Genomic DNA, 20317 nt, shown 5'->3' with positions numbered 1-20317 from the left:
CAGTGGGTTGCCAGGTGTCGCTGCTGCCAGGCTTGGCAGAGAAGCCCCCCCCCCCCACCCCTGCCGAACCGCTGGTGCCGTGCCAGGTCAGATTCCCCTGCAGAGCCGGCCAGCAGCCCCCAGGCTGAAGCACCTCTGCATCCCCCTACTCTCTGAACGAGACCCCACCTGGCGTCAGGTGTGGAGGTGATCGGCTACAACCACCTGCGGAGGTCTGGGCGCTGGATGGTAGGCCTCTGCCTCTCTCTCTCCTGGGCAGGGGTGGAGGCACGGGCTCTGAGGCTCTAGAAGCCAAGGAGAGCGCCCTGGAGCCAGAGGGGGAGGCCAGCTACGGGGCCCCCGGTGCTGGGTCAGGACTGGATGCTGAGCTTGGAGAGCTGCTCTAACACTTGAGGGGGGCAGCTCTACCAGGGCCTTCATGGCACCCAGGAGGCAAGTGCATCATGTGTTGCTGAAAGTGGGGCCCCAAGCCCCCAGAGGAGGTGAAAAAACCACTAGAGGGACTTCCCTGGCGGTCGAGTGGCTAAGACTCCACACTCCCAATGTAGAGGATCTGGGTTCAATCCCTGGTCAGGGAACTAGATCCCACATGCTGTAACTAACACCTGGCACAGTCAAATAAATAAATATTAAAAAAAAAAAAAAAACTACTGGAAGCTTGTAAGATCCTCATGGTCTGGGCATTACTGGTGGCGTATGCACATACCAAGTTGTGAAGGCTACATTCTCAGTGCCTGGAGCTTTCCCAAATGTGTCTATTACTGCTGCACTGGTGGAGGTGGGCCCCGACCCCTCAGGGGTCGATTGGGACCCCCTGGAATGGGAGGCGGCAGCACAGGAGTTGGGGAAGAGGCGGCCTCTGCCCCAGGCGTTCCTTGTTACCGTGCAGCATATACCAGAATGTCCAGCGATGGCCAGTGTGAGCGAGGAACGGAGACACCTAGTTATATCATGATAGAAATGCAAGAGTTTTTTTTTTTTTTAAGGAAAATTTATTCAAAGGGAGAGGGAGCAGGGCACCTACTGGCTCTCAGAAGTCTTCGGAACTGATTCTGAGCTCTACAGAGAAAGAGACCCTTCCAAGCCTAGAGAGACAGAAGTAAGAAGCTCAGCCTCCCTCATGAGATGAGCGACAGGCTCCGTACTGCAGCTCCGGAGTTCGGGGTCCCTGGTGACTTAACCTCGGGACAGCTGAACACAAGTTAGATGCCTCTGTCCAGGCGCTCTTCAGGAGACGCTGGTCCCATCCCGGAGGATGCTGCCGTCACCTCTTGCGGTGCTACCCCCCAGAAGCAGAACCCAGGATCCCACGCCTGATCTCTGAGAGCGACAGCCGCCAAGACCCTGCAGGTCCCTGAACTTGTCCCTTCCTCTGGGGGACAATCACCTGTTCTCTAATTATCCAGTGGGATGTTCTCATTGACACTGGCGGCCAAATTGCTTTGCTTCCCTGGAACCGCTCCAAACAGAAGGGAACGGCTCCCTGTTATGAGGCATAACAAGCAGGACAACAGAGGTCACTACTGAAACCATCCTTCTTAACAACCCCCCGACCCTTTCCTGGCAGAGGTATGGATGCCCTGACCACACTCATGGAGTCCTAGGACCCAGAGCTGGTCCCAAGGAGTATAACCCCCGCCATCTTGGGTCTCACAGTACAGCCATCTGGGGAGGACCCCTGACTTCTCCTCCTTCCCTCCACTTCCCTGCACCCGTTTTCACACCAGGGCCCTTCAGTCTCCCTGGGAACACCCGCATCACTGAACAGAAACCCCCAATTCCTTTTCTGCCCCCTCACCTCAAAGCCTGAGACATTTATGCCATTTCACCGGGAGTAGGTCAGCTACCTCCCTCAGTGGGACTGAGCTGACTCAAGGAGCCACCGCTCTGGGCACAAAACAACAGGTCATTACAGCAGAACCCAACCTGGGAGCGCCCCGGCCGAGCACACGGCGCAGAGCCCAGCCTTCGGGGGCAGCGGCGCAGCGAGTCTTCAGCACAAATGGCGCACTCGCTGGCCCGGAAGAAGGTGTGCGCGCTGCAAGGGGCACCCCCTGCGTGTATGTCAGTAATTCCACACAAACTTCAGACAAATGTTCAAAAGATGGCCCAACAGGGACTAGTATTCCACAGTCTCGCCTGAGTTTTTAAATCAAATACCTACCCTAACGTTATCCAAGGGCTTTATTTCTTTGGCTGGACCCCAAATAATGGAGTGGGTGGCTACAGATGGGACTGCAAATTGGCATTTGTCTATTGGTACTGCCGATGGCATTTCTGCTTTGCTCAAATGTTTCTGTGCTGGGTGACCAACACCCTGCCAATGGCCTTTAACATCTCCACCGTCCACACAGTCTCTGTGATCTGCCCTGAAGATTAATAATGCTGAGGCATCACGGGATCAACTGTGATGAGAAAAACAACCTTTGTTTTCCTGAGCTGCTGCTTCAGCATTTCATGGTGTGATAACCCTGCTCACATCCTGAGTCTGGACGTTCAGATAAGGGGTTGAGTTTGGGATTCCTGCCAAAAAGCTCCCACTTTGCTTTTCCAGAGACCCCTTTAATAACAATCACTTAGAACTAAGGCCAAGAAGACTCAGTGACCTCTACCCCAACCACCTTTTAAGCAACAGATCCCTGGTACCTGCTCTCTACCCTCCTGGGACTGCAGACCACCCTTCCACCAGCTCTCCGTGCCCCTGCCAGTTTCTGGCACCCGTGAGTAATAAACCCTGTGACTCTTCTGCCCGTGTGAGGTGTACTGAAACAGCACCTTGAATCACAACAATCGTGTGGGTGCCACTTCCCCAGAGCAGAAGCTCAGAGGCTGAGGGAGCTCCCTGCCAACCACCCTTTATTCACACAGGTCATAACCTGCCTCTTATTAACTTCATACACCAGCCCCAGATACTCAACACGTGGCATCAGAAAGATAGTTATTTCTGTGCATAGAAAATAAAGGAAAAGGGACATATCAGAGAGAGTGGCCAGGAAGAAGCACAGCGCAGGTGAGCGAGTGGTGACATGATTTCCAAACTACCCTCGGGGGAAAGAACCTGAGAGGGGAGCCTGTGGTCAGGACCCCAAGTCCTTCCTCCCTCGGTACCCACCAAGGCTACTCTCATCTCCTTACATACTAGGTGTCCCCTCCAGGTTTCACTCAAGGAAGTGTTCCACCCTCTGACACTACTGGCGGGAAGGTAAACTGGTATAATCACTACGGAGAACAGCATAGTGGAGGTGTCAGCCCCTCAGTCACGTCCCACTCTGAGACCCCATGGATGGCAGTCCCCCAGGCTCCTCTGTCCATGGGCTTTCCCAGGCAAGAACACTGGAGTGGGGAGCCAGTTGTTCCTCCAGGGGATCTTCCCGACCCAGGGATTAAACCCACATTTCCTACACTGGCCGAGAAGTTTCCCATATACTGTACTTCAATGTCTTTTCGAGAACATCACCCCTACTCTTCATCTTAAGTGAAACACTATTCTTCTCAAAGCAGTAAGCTCATTGCTTACTGTCTGAGATCCACAAGGTTGGGGTGAGGCAAATAAGAAGGTACAATGCAGATTTATACCTACACTTCATAAAAAAATCATTACTTTCTTTTTTTCATAAATTTACCTCCTTTGAAGTTTCTGGCTTTTAGCCAAACTACCTTCCAAACTGCAGCCACATTCACTGACATTCACTTCCTTCCCTGGACATCCTCCCGGTAATACCCAGCTCTGAATTCACACCCTGGGCCCCACTGTCACCTAGAATGACTGGCAGTGTCAGAGGTGAAAGGCAGCCAGTCCTGGCTTGAAGTTCTCTCTGCTGTCTCCCTATTTTTTTCTGTCTCCCCAGTCTCCTAGAAAAGTAGTTGCTAATTTTGGTGGAGTGGCTAAAGATCACCAGGCCTGCCTGTTGAGAAGAAGGTCTCAGGCCCATTCTCAGAGCTCCTGTGTCAGTAAGTGGGCCACGTTTGTGGGCATCCGGCTTCACCTCAACACACTTCAGAGCTTGCACAACTGCCCACTGTCGAGTCTTGCCTCCCAGAAGAAGCTAGGACCTCTCTCCCAACCTCTCAGCAGAGAGCAGCAGTCCAGTGATGAGATGCACCTGATGGCGATGCTGAAGCAGACATCACAGTGACGGCAGAAGTTCCTGGTGTCACGGGCCCCAGGAGTGGTACCTCTGGTCCCCAGACCTGCGCAGGGCTGGTGGGAACTGTGATCCCAGCTAAGTGGCGGCAGAAGATGCTTCCCAGAGTGGCCTGGGCCTTGCTCTGGCTGCTCAGCCTCTGAACCGAACTCCACAGCCACCCAGGTTTTCCGGGGCTGCCTGATACCTCTTTATGAATTCCCTTTCCTCTTAAACCAAATCAAGTTACATCCTGTGATTGGCAACCCAGAACCCTTTCTTTATGGCTCTGGGCTTTGGCTTAGAGCAGGGGTCCCCAACCTCTGGGATCTAATGCCTGATGATTTGAGGTAGAGCAGATGTAATAATGGAAATAAGTGCACAATAAATGTAACGCGCCTGAATCATGCTGAAACCATCCCCCCACCATTCCATGGAAAAACTGTCTTCCACAAAACTGGCCCCTGGTGCCAAAAAGGTTGGGGACTGCTGGCTTAGAGGCCTGCATTTTTAACCCTCCTCCTCACGGCTTCTGGCACACAGTGATCATCTCTGGACCACACCTGGAGCAACACAGCTCCATGAGTTTCACCCAATCATGGCACACCTGAGAGAAATGGGCTGCATGTTTGTGGTCCCCCTGTCCTCAAATTCACATGGCAAAATCCTAACCCCAAATGTGATGGTACTAGGAGGCGGGGCCTTTGGGGAATGATTACATCATGAGGATGAGGTCCTCGTGAATGGGATTAGTGCCCTTAAAGAAGAGACCCCAGAGAGACCCCTCAGCCCTTCCACCACATGATAACTAGCAAGAAGACAGCCATCGATGAACCCGCAATCAGGCTCTCACCAGATATCAAACCTGCTGACACCCTGAACTCAGATGTAAACCCACCAAAACTTTGAGAAATAACATCTGTTGTTTAAGACACCCAGTCTATGGCATTTTGGTTTTAGCAGAGCAGCCTGAACAGACTGAGACACACCCAGAAACTCACAGATACTGTTATTTTCCCTCCCTTCCTGACCTGCCACACCTGATCAACAATTTTCCATGCTCAAATTTGCCACCCAAGAAATACCACTCAAATTCTTCCCCCTAGAAAATCAAGTAAGCATACAGATTAAACTCATCATTGAGGTGACAGTATCCAATAGACTGCCTTAAACAGAATAAGCTTCCAACAGAAATAGGAGGCACATTACCTGTAGTTTCTGACCACCCCTGTGGGGGGAGGGCTCTCTTGGTTAACAGTAAGTCCAGCACCTTTTAATGTATGATTTATTGACTCCACTTTGCATTCCCTACAACTACTTTTTAAATATTTACTTCTTACGGTTCAAGCTGCCTGTCCTTCGTGGCCCCCTCCCATATGTATGCGGTCTCTGCTCTGCTGGGAACATAGAAGCAACAGGGCTGAGCCCCCTCCACGTTTCTCCCCTCATCTCCAAGCGGGTCTCACTCCTGCTTGCAGGAGGCGGTGTCCCTGCTACCTCCCTTCCTGTCCTTCCACAGGAGCACACTCTGTCTCCTGTCACTTTCTCCAGGATCCGGGCTCCCTGGACACCTCCCTTCTCCTCCCTGCACTCCGCATCTCTGTCTGTCCACAGTGTCCTCCCCCACGGCACTTAAAACTCACTGAAGTCCATCTCTTCCTAAATCGTCCTTCCCTCCACACCACCTCATCCACAGACTCCTTCCCCCTAGTCTCCTTCCTCTTCCCACAAAACTTCTTTGCTTTGTTTGCTTCGCTCTTTTTGGTCGTGACCGGAGGCATGTAAGGATCTTAGTTCCCTGACCAGGGGTTGAACTTGCACCCCGCTGCATGGAAGCACTGAGTCCTAACTACTGGACTGCCAGGGAAGTCCTGAACTTGTTTTAAACCAACAAGTTTTTACACACTTCTGGGTCAGGATACCTGGCCTTCTCAGGACAGGATACCTGGCTTCTCACGTCACCACCCCACTGAAATCATGCTGACTGTGGTCCCGTGAGTGTGAAATGTGCCCAGCCTCTCAACAGCCTCTCACAGTCCCCCCGTCTACTGCTCCGAGGCATGGGACAACGCGGAGCCCTCTCCTTGTCCTTCGGGACACGTCCCCTGACCGCCGCCCTCCCACCGCCACCGTCCCTGGCTTCTTCTCCTTCTTTGCTGACCCTCAGGCTCTGATGTTCTCCAAGGGCCCACTCATATGCAGCCTTCTTCCAAGCTCACTTGCTACCACCTCCAGCCCAGATATCTCTGAAAAAATTCAGACCCCAAACAAAGTCTCCTGAGCTTTCAACAGAACAAGCCCAACACCGAACTCATTCACTTCCCCATTCTCCAAGTGTGCGGTTTCTCCTGCAATTCGCCTTTCAGTTAACCACCACTGAGCCAAAACCTGGAAATCGACCCTGATCCCTCAGCTGGTCACCATATCGGACCAAAAATATCTCTCTTCTCTTCAGCACCACCGCCCAGCATGTACCCCAGCCGCTCCTCCAGGCCATGCAGGGAGCTCCGTGCGGCTCTTCCAGACCCCTGGCACCTCCCCACTCTTATTCATTCTCAACTGCTCATCAGAAGCATCTTTCCGAAGTCCCGTCCTAGTCCCACCATGTATCGACTGAAAGCAGGTATAGGGTACATTTCCCAAAGTACTGTTTTCTGCTTAGTTTTATCCTTTTCTGTCCCTGGACTCTTGGAAAACCCCGCACACTTAGAGATGCACTCACAGCTGGAAGTCAACCCTCTGCACACACGCTCAGGCCTCTGCTTCCCCGACACCCACCTTGTGGATGCCCCGTGATTCACAGGACCCAGGCAGCCCCCGGACTGGTGAGTCCTCTACACAGTGGCTCAGACGGTAAAGAATCTGCCTGCAATGCAGAAGACCCTGGGTTGGGAAGATCCCCTGGAGAAGGGCATGGCTACCCACTCCAGTATTCTTGCCTGGAGAATTCCATGGACAGAGAAGCCTGGAGGGCTACAGTCCATAGGGTCGCAGAGTCAGACACGGCTGAGCGCCTGACACTACTACCACCACCACACCTTGCCGGGCAGCCTCGCCTCTCACACGCCCCACTACACACCCACCCCAGTCACAGCCGACCACTCCCCGCTCTCAGGATACACAGCCTCCTGGGCCCGCAAACTGCCCCCTCAGCTACTACTAAACCACCCTGCGAGACCCACTTGCAGCGCGCCCCCTCTCTCTGAAGTCTCTTTCCTCACAGAACCCCTTCTCTGGGTGTGCCGCCTGCTCAGCTGGCAGGCGCGCACTCAGCCGTGTTTCCCCCCACCAGCCCCGCTGAACAATGGAGGCCCTGCTGCAGGCGGCTCACGACTCTGCGGCGGCTCCCACGGCTTCTGTCTACGATAAACACAGGCACGACGGTTTGTGACCGTAAGCATTACTCGAGCTTGTCTGACGTTTATTTGCTTATCTTTTCCCTCTCTGCTGATTTTTCATCTGAACTATTTAAACTCATCTCAAAAAGTGCTTGTGGCTTTTGTTGTGGTCCTAAGGCTAGCAACCATAGAAACAATCAACGTTAAACCAGAAAGGCAACTATTCCAAAAATGCTACGGACAAAATGCATTAAGGGGTCACTACAGAGGCACTCTCTTTGAATAGAAATTGAATGACAGGAAACCTACAGGTAAGTCTGTCTTCATTTTAATGCAGAGTGCAGAGCTGACATTTTCCATCACTAACCTCACACAGAAAAATCAAAACATCCATACTAAGCATTATTTTACAGCTCCAGATAAAAGTGAATATTATTAGTACGGAGTGCTTGCTCAGGCGCTCAGTCGTATCTGACTCTATGCGACCCCATGGACTAGAGCCTGCAAGGTTCCCTTCTTTCCATGGAATTCTCCAGGCAAAAATACTGGAGTGTGTTGACATTTCCCTCTCCAGGTTAGTATGGAGAGTCTCCCACAAATTTAATAAAGCTGAAAGTGGATTTGCCCTCTGGAGAATCTATAAACCCTAACAATAAAGAAGTATTCACTCATATTGTATAAATAACATCTAAAATAGATTTTATAATGCAATTGACTGAATGTGAAATAAATGCTGAAACCCATGCAGTCAACTGTACGTGAATTCCAACTGGAGAAGTTCACTCTTTATCTTTATGGTAATCAAGTGCCAGTAAAAATCAAAAAAGACAGCCAGATAGTCAAACTCCAATTTTAAGCTCTAACCTTATTTTCAGTGATTACAGGGAAATTCAGTATCATTCCTACCTGAATGATTTTCATCTAAGTAGCTCATCTTTTTACACAGCCTTGCCTTAACTATTATTTGGGCAGGTATGGGATTCAATCACTTTGTGTGACATTATGACAAGATATTTATAATTAGGTATTTTATTATGCTTTTCTCTGTCATTGATGGGAAAAAATTCTGCTAATTAAAAAAAAATTAAGGATGCATAGGTAAGTAAAAATAAATGCCTTCACTCTACTCATTTCTCCTAGGTTTCTTACTCCCCTGATAACTGTAAAATCTGGCTCCATCATTCAAAGAAATGAGGAAAAGGAGAGGGAATAGCAAATTACAATAGCCAAGCTTCAGGCGCTGTGCTTCTCTCTATCCTCACGAAGTTGACATATGATTCCAGATTTTACAGACAGGCAAACCGAGGCTCAGCTGTGCAGTGGTCACAAGGCTAGTAAGGGGGTCTCCGGGGTGGCTCACGCCAGCCCTCTTGGCAGAAGCCTCAATGTGAGGTGGCTGTGCCCGTGGCCCCGTCCTCAAGAGTTTCTGCATGTGACCAGATCTTCTATTAAACGTCCCAACATGCTGGCCACAGCTAACTGGAAAAGGGATTGGAGCTGGACCCAAAGCCAGCAGAGCCCTGAGGAGTCCTTCTATGAAAAGGTGGCTGGACAAATTGATGTGAATCCTCCTCTGCAAAAGAATGCAAGACTGATGGAAGCAGAGGGAACAAGCAGGCGTACCAAGACATTCCGCGAAAGGCAGGGAGGTGCAGCCGTGACACCATCTTTCAAGCCAGTGACAGGAGCGTTCACGAGTTACGGGGCTGGGGGACGGGGCGGGGAGAGGACGGGGGATAGGACGGCCTGGCCGGCAGGCGCTCCAAAAGAGAACTTCAATTAGCACCCACAAAGCACTAATTAAGAAAGTGGCAGCTAAACCAAGAACAGAAAGACTTCCTAAAACTGTCAACTCCTGAATATGCAAATTATGAAAATGAAATTATTGTAATCAATATTTCAACAGAGCATCACCCAGTAGTTTCAGCACTGCACAGACAGAAACATTCATTTTTAGAAGGCCTGAGCTGCAATGACAAAGTGGACAATATACAGGGACAAAAACCACAGCTTCAGTCCCTATTATGGGACAGTAAAGGAGGTTACAATACTAGAATCAACTGAGATTTAAGAAAAAAAACCAATGCTGAGGCCCCAGGCTTCCCTGATGGGAAGGATCCACTTGCCAGTGCACGAGACACCAGTTCGATCCCTGGTCCAGGAAGACCCTGCATGTCTAAGGCAACTAAACCCGTGTGCCGCAACGACTGAGCCTGCGCTCTGAAGCCCAGGGGCCCCAGCGACTGAGCGCACACGCAGCACCCCAGGGCCTGCGCCCTGGAGCCCAGGGGCCCCAGCGACTGAGCGCACACGCAGCACCCCAGGGCCTGCGCCCTGGAGCCCAGGGGACCCAGCGACTGAGCGCACACGCAGCACCCCAGGGCCTGCGCCCTGGAGCCCAGGGGCCCCAGCGACTGAGCGCACACGCAGCACCCCAGGGCCTGCGCCCTGGAGCCCAGGGGCCCCAGCGACTGAGCACACACGCAGCACCCCAGATCCTGCGCCCTGGAGCCCAGGGGCCCCAGCGACTGAGCGCACACGCAGCACCCCAGGGCCTGCGCCCTGGAGCCCAGGGGCCCCAGCGACTGAGCGCACACGCAGCACCCCAGGGCCTGCGCCCTGGAGCCCAGGGGACCCAGCGACTGAGCGCACACGCAGCACCCCAGGGCCTGCGCCCTGGAGCCCAGGGGCCCCAGCGACTGAGCGCACACGCAGCACCCCAGGGCCTGCGCCCTGGAGCCCAGGGGCCCCAGCGACTGAGCGCACACGCAGCACCCCAGGGCCTGCGCCCTGGAGCCCAGGGGCCCCAGCGACTGAGCGCACACGCAGCACCCCAGAGCCTGCGCCCTGGAGCCCAGGAGCCCCAGCGACTGAGCGCACACACAGCACCCCAGAGCCTGCGCTCTGCAGTGAGAGGAGCCACATTGAGAAACCCAAGCACTGCAGCTAGAACAGCCCCCGCTCGCCACAACCAGAGAAAAGCCCTCACAGCGACAAAAACCCAGCATAGCCAAAGATAAATTAACAAAAAAAAAAAGGAGGCCTCACATCCAGTTAATAAAAATCAGAAACTCAGGGGTTGGGCCCAAGAATTATAAAAGCTCCCCAGGCTACAGATCAGTGGGTCTGTGACCCAAGGATCACCAACATCAATGTGACCTGGGAGCTTGCTAGAAATGAAACTTCTCAGACCCCACTCCACATCTACCGACCAAAACGCTGAGGGTTGGGCACAGAAATATGCAGTTCACAAGACAGTCCAGAGATTCTAATGCACCCTGAAGTGTGAGAACCATGGCCTTAGATGATAATAAAAGGTGAATCTTACTTTTATAGTTATATAGTATCTATCAAAAATACACTGAAGACAGGCCAACTTCCTCAATAAAGAAAAGTTATATAAAGACATAAAAAACACACTTAGGACATTAAAAACAAGCAATTCAAAATAATGATTATTTATATTGTTCAAAATGTTCAAAATAATGTTTATTTAAATTTTAACTATATAGAGATCATGATACTAACTTATATGTATGAAGTATGCTTAAAATCGGGGGGGGGGGCGGTGCGTGCAGACACAAACAATGAAAAATTGCAACTAACAGCTCTGTGGCTTCTGAGTGACTATAGAGCTTTTTTTTTTTTTTTTTTAATGATAATGTATTATCTTCATAATTTTGAAAAAAACACATATTTAAAATACAGTATCTTGACGTTACCTCATATTATACACAAAAATATAAAACAAAATTATTAGAAGTAAATGAGAGAGTATTTGTATGGCTTTTGGGTAACAAGAAAAGCTTGCTTGAGACCAAGAGAAGTGAAAGCCTTAATGTGATTGATACACTTAGAAACAAAATTTTAAAATAAATGACTCCATAAACAAAATGAAAAGACGAGCCAATTACAATACAAATAGCAGACAGTAGGACACCACTAGAATATACATAAAGAACTCCCACTGATCCACACAAAAATCTAACTAAACAATAAGGAACCAATAAAGCAGTGACTGAATCACAGGAGAGAAAATTCAAAACTATTCACAAACTCAGGAAGAGTCACTCAAGGCCGCTAGTAATAAAGAAAAGTAATTTAGACAAGATACCTTTTTAAATTTACCATAACAGCAAAAAGTGTTTTATCCATAAGAAAGGCAAAATCAAAAAAACAAAACAAAAAAAGGCAAAAATCTTAAAATCTAAAAAAAAAAAAGAAACAAATAGAAGTGTTTTCTTCAGCAGAATTTATGTATATAAAACAGTCATCATTCTATTCTAATGTTTTTAGTACTTCGGTTAAAAAAATTCTATGTAATTCAATAGGACCCCATGGGGAATTTATGTAACTATATTCATTGTAATCATATAATAAACGTATAATTATTTCAAAAAAAAAGAGAAAGGCAAAAATCTTAAAAGTCCATCAGTATCAGAGTGATGCATTCGTGGTTTGCTCCTGGGGATATTAACGGGTATAGCTGCTGTGGAGTGCAACCTCGCCAGTCAGCCCAGCAACTATGCTTCTAGGCACAAAGAAATGCCTGATGTCCTTACAGCACTGCTTTGTGATAGCAAAATATTAGAAACAAACTAAATTTTCATCAGAGAGAAAGGTAAATGAAATATCATACATTTATTCAAAAATAAACTATATAGTGGGCTTCCCCAATGGCTCGGTGGTAAATAATCCACCTGCAATGCAGGAGACACAGGAGATGCAGGTTTGATCCCGGGGTCGGGAAGATCCCCTGGAGGAGGACATGGCCACCCACTCTAGTATTCTTGCCTGAAAGATCCCATGGACAGAGGAGCCTGGAGGGCTACAGTCCAAAGGGTCGGACATGACTGAGCACACACACACACACAGTTCACTTTTTTATACTGTACAATAGTTAATGACAATGAATAGATCTCTATGTATCAACATGGACACTTCTCAAAAAATAAGAAAGAAAGTTAGAGAAAAATTTGCAATTTTAAAGCCATTTATATAAATTCTTAAAGGCTTTGAAATACTCTCATTTTCTATCTATATAAAAGATATTAAAATCACTCTAAGAGTAATTTTAAGAATACACATGAAACTCACAACAGAGGTTATTTCTGCGCAAGGGAAAAGCTTTTCTTCAGTTTTTCAATCCTCCTACCCCTACAAAAAATTGCTCTGCACCCCCCAAAAGTCAACTATAATGACATGCTACACGATATGAACATGAGCACCCTGATAACGACCTGAGTGTGGTGTGCTCTAACCATGTGAATTTATTATGTTATTATAATACAAGCACACAGTTGAAGTGAAAACGAGATGAAACTTACGCATGTAAGGCAGTTTTTCTGGGCAGGGGAGGTATGGTGAATATGTGAAGTTTTCCGGAAGATATGTTGTTGTTTGAACGAGATAATCACTTGAATTATTGCCTTCAGGATAATCTTAGAGAGAGAGAGAAAAAAGTTACGACCAAAAAATTGCCTTTTGCTTTGCTCTTAGTATGAAATATGTCGCTGTCACTGTGTAAAGACTACACTCTGCGATCCACAGCATCACTTAAAAGCTAATTATCTAGAAAGAACGACGGAAAAGCAAAACACACCTGCCGGGACTGCTCTCCCGTTCACCCTTCACGGCTGCCAGAAGGGACCTCTCAGCATGATTTCCCCGGGGACCCTGGGACGCGTCTGGGAGAGGAGCGGCCGGATCCGTGCGTGTACACACACACACAGCAGACTCATCTGCGACCAGGAGAAAACACCTGCTCCCATCCCTCTCCCAGCCGAGCTAGATGCAAAGGGGGAGTGAAAGCACAGCAGGGGTGCGAGAGCGTGGGCTCAGCAGTCGTGGTGCACGGGCTTACTGCCCACGCGGCATGCGGGATCTTCCCCCACCAGGCATCGAACCGGTGTCCCCTGCACCGGCAGGGAGACTCTTAATCCCCTGGCCAAAGGAGCCACCACAATGAGAAGCCCGTGCACCGCCACGAAGAGCAGCCCCTGCTTGCCACAACTAGAGAGAGCCCACGTGCAGCAATGAAGACCCAGCACGGCCAAAAATAAAATACAGTAATATAAATATAAACAAAGTGCTGCAGGGGGATCATCTCCACTCAGGCAGCCCAGGGTGCTCTGGACACCCACATGGCCACAGCACGCTGCATGTGCAGCCACAGCGAGCAGACGGTGGGAGTAATGTTTTCTCACCGCCTCACACTTAAGAAACTGAGATTTACCCACTCAACTGACTTCTGCAATACAGCCCAATTAAAAGCCTTAAATTAGTCATACCCAACCCGTGGGCTGCAGTTTCTGGAGCACCCTGGAACTATTATTGCATTAGGTCTATTATTTTTAGAGTCAGCAAATTATGGAACACAGAGGTACTGGTTTAGAGTGCCAAAATCAAGTACTGAGTTCAAATCCTGCGCCAACAAGCACTAGCTTGGTGGTACAAAGCAAGAGAAGAAAAGCTTCTCTTCTGCACCCGCCTTGTGTTGTCATTTTCAGATTTCAGAAACATAAGCGTACAAAGTGCTCAGAACAACCCCAAGTTCACATGCATATCCAGGAACTTCAGCTATGAGTGACTGCTTTAGAAATGAGCCCCTCAACCTGGAACATCAAGAGCCTCAGGAATTTTTTAACTTAGAACCAAGGAGATGACATCTCAGTCCCTTTCTGGAACAAAGTTCTGACAAGTTCTGAGAAGCAAATCTGGGAACCATGACCTGCTAGCTTCCTGCTATGCAAGAGGAAGCTGGTGTAAGAGGATGAGACCAGCAAGCAGTGAGTAAGAGACGAGAAATGGAAACGGCTGATTACACCACTGTCTGTCTTCGGGATCACAAACTCTGTACCCACAGGAAATGAAGTTCCAGCAACCACTCTGGAAAATGTGAAGACTTTATTTCAGTCCTCAGTAATCTGCTCCAATGAAAAAGGCATTCCTATAAGAACTGGCCAGCAAGAAGAGAGTTAGGAAAGGGGAAAATGGACGTATGACTTAAAAGAGAGGTCTGCCTGCCAGCGACCAGCAAGCACAAGACTGAAGGTCAAAATCACAGGCTTACTGAACTGCAAAAGTTAAACCTTCTCACCGCAGACTCCTGGAAATTGAATATGAAGCACATGAGAAGACTCAAAGAAACCTAAACACCTCTGGTCCATATCATGACCTAACATAAACATTCATGCATCATCAAAATACAATAGATGAAGGGAATGCCCTGGTGATCCAGTGGTTAAGATTTCTTGCTTTCACTGCCAAGGGCCCAGGTTCAATCCCTGGTAAGGGAACAAAGATCGTGCAAGCCACAGGTGTGACCAATAAATAACAAAGTAAACTGAAGACATTCTTAAAATACACACACACACAGTAGATGGAAATGCAGCCTGGGAGCCAGGAAGACACTCTGGAGCAAAGACACACACCCCACCTTCAGGCCTACCTGCTGCAAGGGCCCTGCAGACCAGAACCCCTTATGAATAAGTGGAAACTCCTCATGAATTTGGCAAGTTGTCAGTCAGGTTTGAAGGTAAGTGTATTTACCAGAAAACCTCAACATGACAAATAGGACCCAGTGATGGTACAATGGCTAAGACCTTTTCCATCAGAAAGTGAGAAAGTCCCAGTAACAAAGTCCTCCCCAGCTCATGCCTTTCTCCAGGGAGGCCTGCAGGGTTTGGTAAGGAAGGCCCTCCAAGACAGAGGGCAGAGGGGTTCAGCAGACATTAGCAATTTTTATGCCAATACATGCAAGGACAGACAAAAACCACAGAAGCAAACCCCTGTAGGAGGCCACACCTGTATCTCATCCATAGATACCGAAAGATTTAAAGACACTAAACATGACATAAGTGAGCGTGCCAAGGCACTTCAATCCTTGTGTCTTTTTGTGACCCCATGGACTGTAGCCTACCAGCCCCCACTCTGTTCACGGGATTCTCCAGGCAAGAATACAAGAGTGGATTGCCATATCCTTCTCCAGTAGATCTTCCCAACCCAAACAAGTCCTCATCTCCTGCAATGGCAGGTGGGTTCTTTACCACTAGTGTCACCTGGGAAGTTCTGAAATAAGTGTCAGGAAGTCCAATAAGGTTCTTTTTTAAAAATCCTTTAAAAACTATATATCTAGATATATGTATCAAATTTCTAGTTAAAAGTTTTCTCCTTTTATGGGGACTCAAACTGTGCCAGCCAAGCAACTACTCTATACTGTGCATTTGTAGGAGCTGAAAATAGAAGATAAATAAGCTTGTCCCTGGGAGCCAACCGCCTTTCTGTGTTCCAAAGGCCAATTTTCTTATAATCCCAAAGAAGATAAATATTAACACACAATCCCAAAGTAATTTCTTAATGCCATATAAATTTAAATAAGAGCATTTTCTTACTATACATAATTTATTAATTCTTGTCATTAAAGCCCCGGCCCCTTCTCTTAGCCGCAGACTCTGACTCTAAAATCCACATCCAAGTCACAGAGGTTTAAAGCTCTCCAGACGTCTCTGCAAAACAGACTGTTAACACAGCTCCCTTTGAGAAGTCGTGTCAACGGGAGGGCTGGAGGACTGTTTTCACTTTTTATTTTCATGCTAAAACGACTCACTTTCTCATGAAAGAAACCACGGATCACTTTTATCAGTTTATAAAGAATCAATTTTAAAAAACCCTCAGAGACATGCAGTGTCATTATATTTTATCCTTTAAATACAAAGTTTTTAAGCTAAAACATGTGACTCTTGACAACATCCTTATAAATGATCACAAGATCTCAACTCATGGTCAGACTAATAAAAATGTCTGCACCCTTCAGTAATGCATCCAGTGGTAGTTACATCATCCCAGAGTACTGTGCATACAAGAACTATGCACCCGCTTGCCATATGTCTGCAAATCTCTCTTAATTGAAATCAAATTGCCTTTGATTTCTAGCATCTAATACAACACCTACAACACAGAAGACACTTACTACAAGTGAATACTTCACAACTGATAATGTGGCCAACAATGATTCAAACTTTGGGAGACTATGATGTAATAAACCCACAAAACTGTTATTCCTACCGAAGTGCTGAGGCCCATGTAGCATAAGCCCAGCTTCAAAACCCAGGAGCTTTAAAAGGTGATGCATGACAGATGCTCCAGAGGCCGATCTACCACAACCACTGTAAAATGCAGACATTATTTCATCTAATGAACGGATGAAAACACAGTGAGACCTGGGACCCTGCCTTCTTCCTCTCTTTCAGAGCTACACCAGAAAAAAAAAAAAAAAGGAACCCAGAATGAAAACTGCTAGACAAGCCCCTCTTTGGCTCTCACTGGACCTGAGGAGAACAGGCCAAATGAATCCTCTCCAGGGCTTTGTCTCCCCTGTGGCTTAAAGCAGGTAACAGAAACCCAGGGAGTGTTCTGGTCTATTTACCGCTTGCCGTGTCAGGCCAGCAGAGTCCGAGGGCCTCCGACCACACATCCACCGAATGAGGAAGTGTGCTGGGTTATTTCCAACAAGCCTACTGGCGCTAACAGCACGTGACCTTTGTCATGTTTTGATAACTGCCCACTGAATAAATTTTGTTTTCTTAATTTGACTGACTCCACGGGCTACAAGACAAGGTACCATCTGATTATAAATGTATATGATTTCCTTACAAAAATTTTATATAAATCTCTTTACACTTGATGCTTCAGAATGTCAGACACGTGGTTAAAAAATCTTATTTGGCGTGAAATGTACTTAGAAATATCACAATTTGCCACTAGGTGTTAAAAATTTTGCTTTTTGCTAACTAGTTTTATTGGCATATGACACTGTATTAGTTTAAGGTGTACCACATAATGATTTGATACTTGGATATATTGTGAAATGATTACCACCAGACTAATTAATTAACATCCATCACATGGTTACATATTTTTTTCTTGTGATGAGAATTTTAAAGATCTAAGTGATAAATTTTCAATGAGTCAATACATATTTCTCAACTCTTCCCTGGAGCCCAATTAGTCCTTTGTACACCTTACTGACCACTGTCTCCTTTTGGGCAGACTTTATCTGTACACATCTGTTCAGAAATAAATCACTGTATTATAAGTAGCTATTTACAGGTTCCATCTCTCCCAAAAGCCTAGAGATCTTCCATAAAGGGAAGATCTTTTATTCTTTTTTGGGGGTGGGGGGAGGTAGGAATCCTTTATTTTTGAATTGTGCTATCTGCCTTTTGGGCTTTCCTAGTGGCTCAGTGGTAAAGAATCCCCATGCCAATTCAGAAAGAGTTGGATTCAATCTCTGAGTCAGGAAGACCCCTGGGAGAAGGAAACGGCAACCCAATCCATGATTCTTGCCCAGGATCCCAAGGACAGAGGAACCTAGCAGGCTACAGTCCATAGGATTGCAAAAGAGTTGGACGTGACTTACAATGATATCTGCCTTTTACAATGAATGCTACCTGCCAAATTTTCATTTTATTCTAATAATTCTATGAAACAAAGTAAATGAAAAAGCTGGGCACAAAAAACTTGGAGAATCTTTTAAATATTCACCAGCTAGTTGGTGTAAGAACAAGTACCAGATCCAGAGTCTTTTGATCCTTAAAGCAGAGAACATCAGCAATCGGGAAGACAAGCTCTCGCCCTGGTTGACCTGTTACAAGCTGTGCATCCCTGGGTCAGTCAGTTCGTCTGGGCCCATTGTCCCAGATGTGTAATAATGGGGTTGAAGCAAGTCATTGCTAATGGTCCTTCTAGCTCTAAAGTTTCAAGATTATTTTCCCTAAAAAAGGTACTGTGGCAATGTGGGAGAAAGACCATGCTATTGGAAAACAGTTTTGAGAGGATGTTTTTCTTCATGTTGTATCTCTAATATCTAGCTGAGTATTAACTATACTAGCTGCTAAATATAAATGAACACGGCAGTGCTTCATAGTTACCTATGCAAACTCCATTTTCCCTTTCTTCCTAGGTAACGTGAAAGGGTTAGTTACTTAGTTATGTCTGAATCTTTGTAATTCCATGGACTGTAGACCACCAGGCTCCTCTGTCCATGGAATTCTCCAGGTAAGTATACTAGACTGGGTTGCCATTCCCTTCTCCAAGGGATCTTCCCAACCCATGTCTCCTGAATTGCAGGTAGATTCTTTACCGTCTGAGCCACCAGGGACAGAATCCCAATTTCATTCAGAGCACCAGGAGCCCAGCTCAAAGACTATCATTCCTGGTTGCCCTCACAATTAAGTATTTTGTTAACACACTTTGCTGACAAAGGTCTGTATAGTCAAAACTATGGTTTATTCCAGTAGTCATGTACGGATGTGAGAGCTGGACCATAAAGAAGGCTGGGCGCTGAAGACTCAATGCTTTTGAATTGTGGTGTTGGAGAAGATTCTTGAGAGTCTCTCGCTTGGACTGCAAAAAGATCAGACCAGTCAATCCTAAAGAAAATCAACCCTGAATATTCACTGGAAGGACTGATGCTGATGCTCTAATACTTAGGCTACCGGATTCGAAGAGCCAATTCACTGGAAAAGACTGTAATGCTGGGAAAGACTGAAGGCAAGAGGAGAAGAGGGAGGCAGAGGATGAGACGGTTAGATAGCATCACTGACTCAATGGACATGAATCTGAGCCAATTCCAGGAGACGGTGGAGGACAGGGAAGCCTGGCATGCTGCAGTCCATGGGGTCAGAAAGAGCCAGACACAACTTAGCAACTGAACAACAATGAGACGTGAGTGGAATTACCATGCGGGACTTCTGGGAAGGACCTTTACAAAGGGGGAACTCTTTCTTTTCCCTTTCTTCCACTGCTCCTTCTAATGACCCAAGAGCAAACAGGAAGCCTGGAGACCCACAGTGTCTTAGCCTGTGAAACTACAAGACAGAGCAGAAGCGGGAAAGTGTGTGAAGAGTTTCTCAACAAAAGGAAGTTATCCAACCTGCAGACTTCATTTATACAAGAACATATGTCATGCAGTCAGCTTTCTCTTACAACCAAACCCAATTCCTAACTGACAATGACAGTCTCCTGAGAAGAGCTGCACCATCAGTAAAGGAACAAACTGAAAGGCTTCCAAAGGTTCATAAAAAGCAAACTTTAATCAAAGGATGCACTGGTTGTTTGGTCTTCACTGAAACTCTGATTTAGTGACGGGAGGAGGGAATTTCTTTTCAGTTGTGAAGTATTGCGGTTGGGGTTGGAGGTGGGGTTCATCTTGCCCAAATAACTAATTCTCCTAATAAAGCACAATATTCATACATATAACTTATTCACATCCTGGGAAAAGAACCTGATTATACACAGATTTTATAAGCACTCACTTACACAAATACAGTAACCTGAAGATGCTTAATACTTCTGTTCAGTTGAATGAACTTTTAATGAACACTTTCACAACCAACCTATTCAACCAGGACAAGTCCCAGTGAAGCTTTTAAAATGTTTCAACTTCTCTAAAATTGACCTATTATTCAGAAGACTAATTCAGGCAGAAGACCAGTTCATGAGACTTTCACTGTACTTTCACCAACTCAGATGAGACCATCCTTCTGAAGGAAATTTCTTTAAAGTTAAAAGGAAGAAGAAAATTATGAGTGATTAAAAAACATTGATTGGTAGCATCATAACACAAATTAGGCAAATAACTAGAACAGATTTTGTAGAAGCATGTGTGACACTGAAATTAAGAATCAATATGCAAAAGTCTTGAGATGTGAGAAGGGTCTAAAACTATTACCCACCTTAACATACATTTTAAGACAATGCACCTATGACTGGGGGGGACAGGGACTTCCTATTAGCAAGTTGGGTGTGCATATGTGTGATTTATAGTGACACAATGAATGAAGAACTGGTGAC

General features: G+C 46.9%; 1 protein-coding gene across 1 annotated transcript in view; it reads right to left on the bottom strand.

Moving 5' to 3' along the window:
* Nucleotides 1–20317, bottom strand: part of B4GALT6 (beta-1,4-galactosyltransferase 6) — a 68223-nt gene that overhangs the window by 25031 nt on the left and 22875 nt on the right. The window contains exon 3 of the mRNA XM_065932401.1: nt 12790–12903. Coding sequence (XP_065788473.1) covers nt 12790–12903 — 114 coding nt within the window. The remainder of the gene's footprint in view (nt 1–12789; nt 12904–20317) is intronic.

This window comes from Muntiacus reevesi, chromosome 4 (assembly GCF_963930625.1).
Source record: "Muntiacus reevesi chromosome 4, mMunRee1.1, whole genome shotgun sequence".
NCBI classification, from domain to species: domain Eukaryota; kingdom Metazoa; phylum Chordata; class Mammalia; order Artiodactyla; family Cervidae; genus Muntiacus; species Muntiacus reevesi.
The sequence above is the reverse complement of the archived record's forward strand: the minus strand, read 5'-3'. Positions and strand labels throughout refer to the sequence as shown.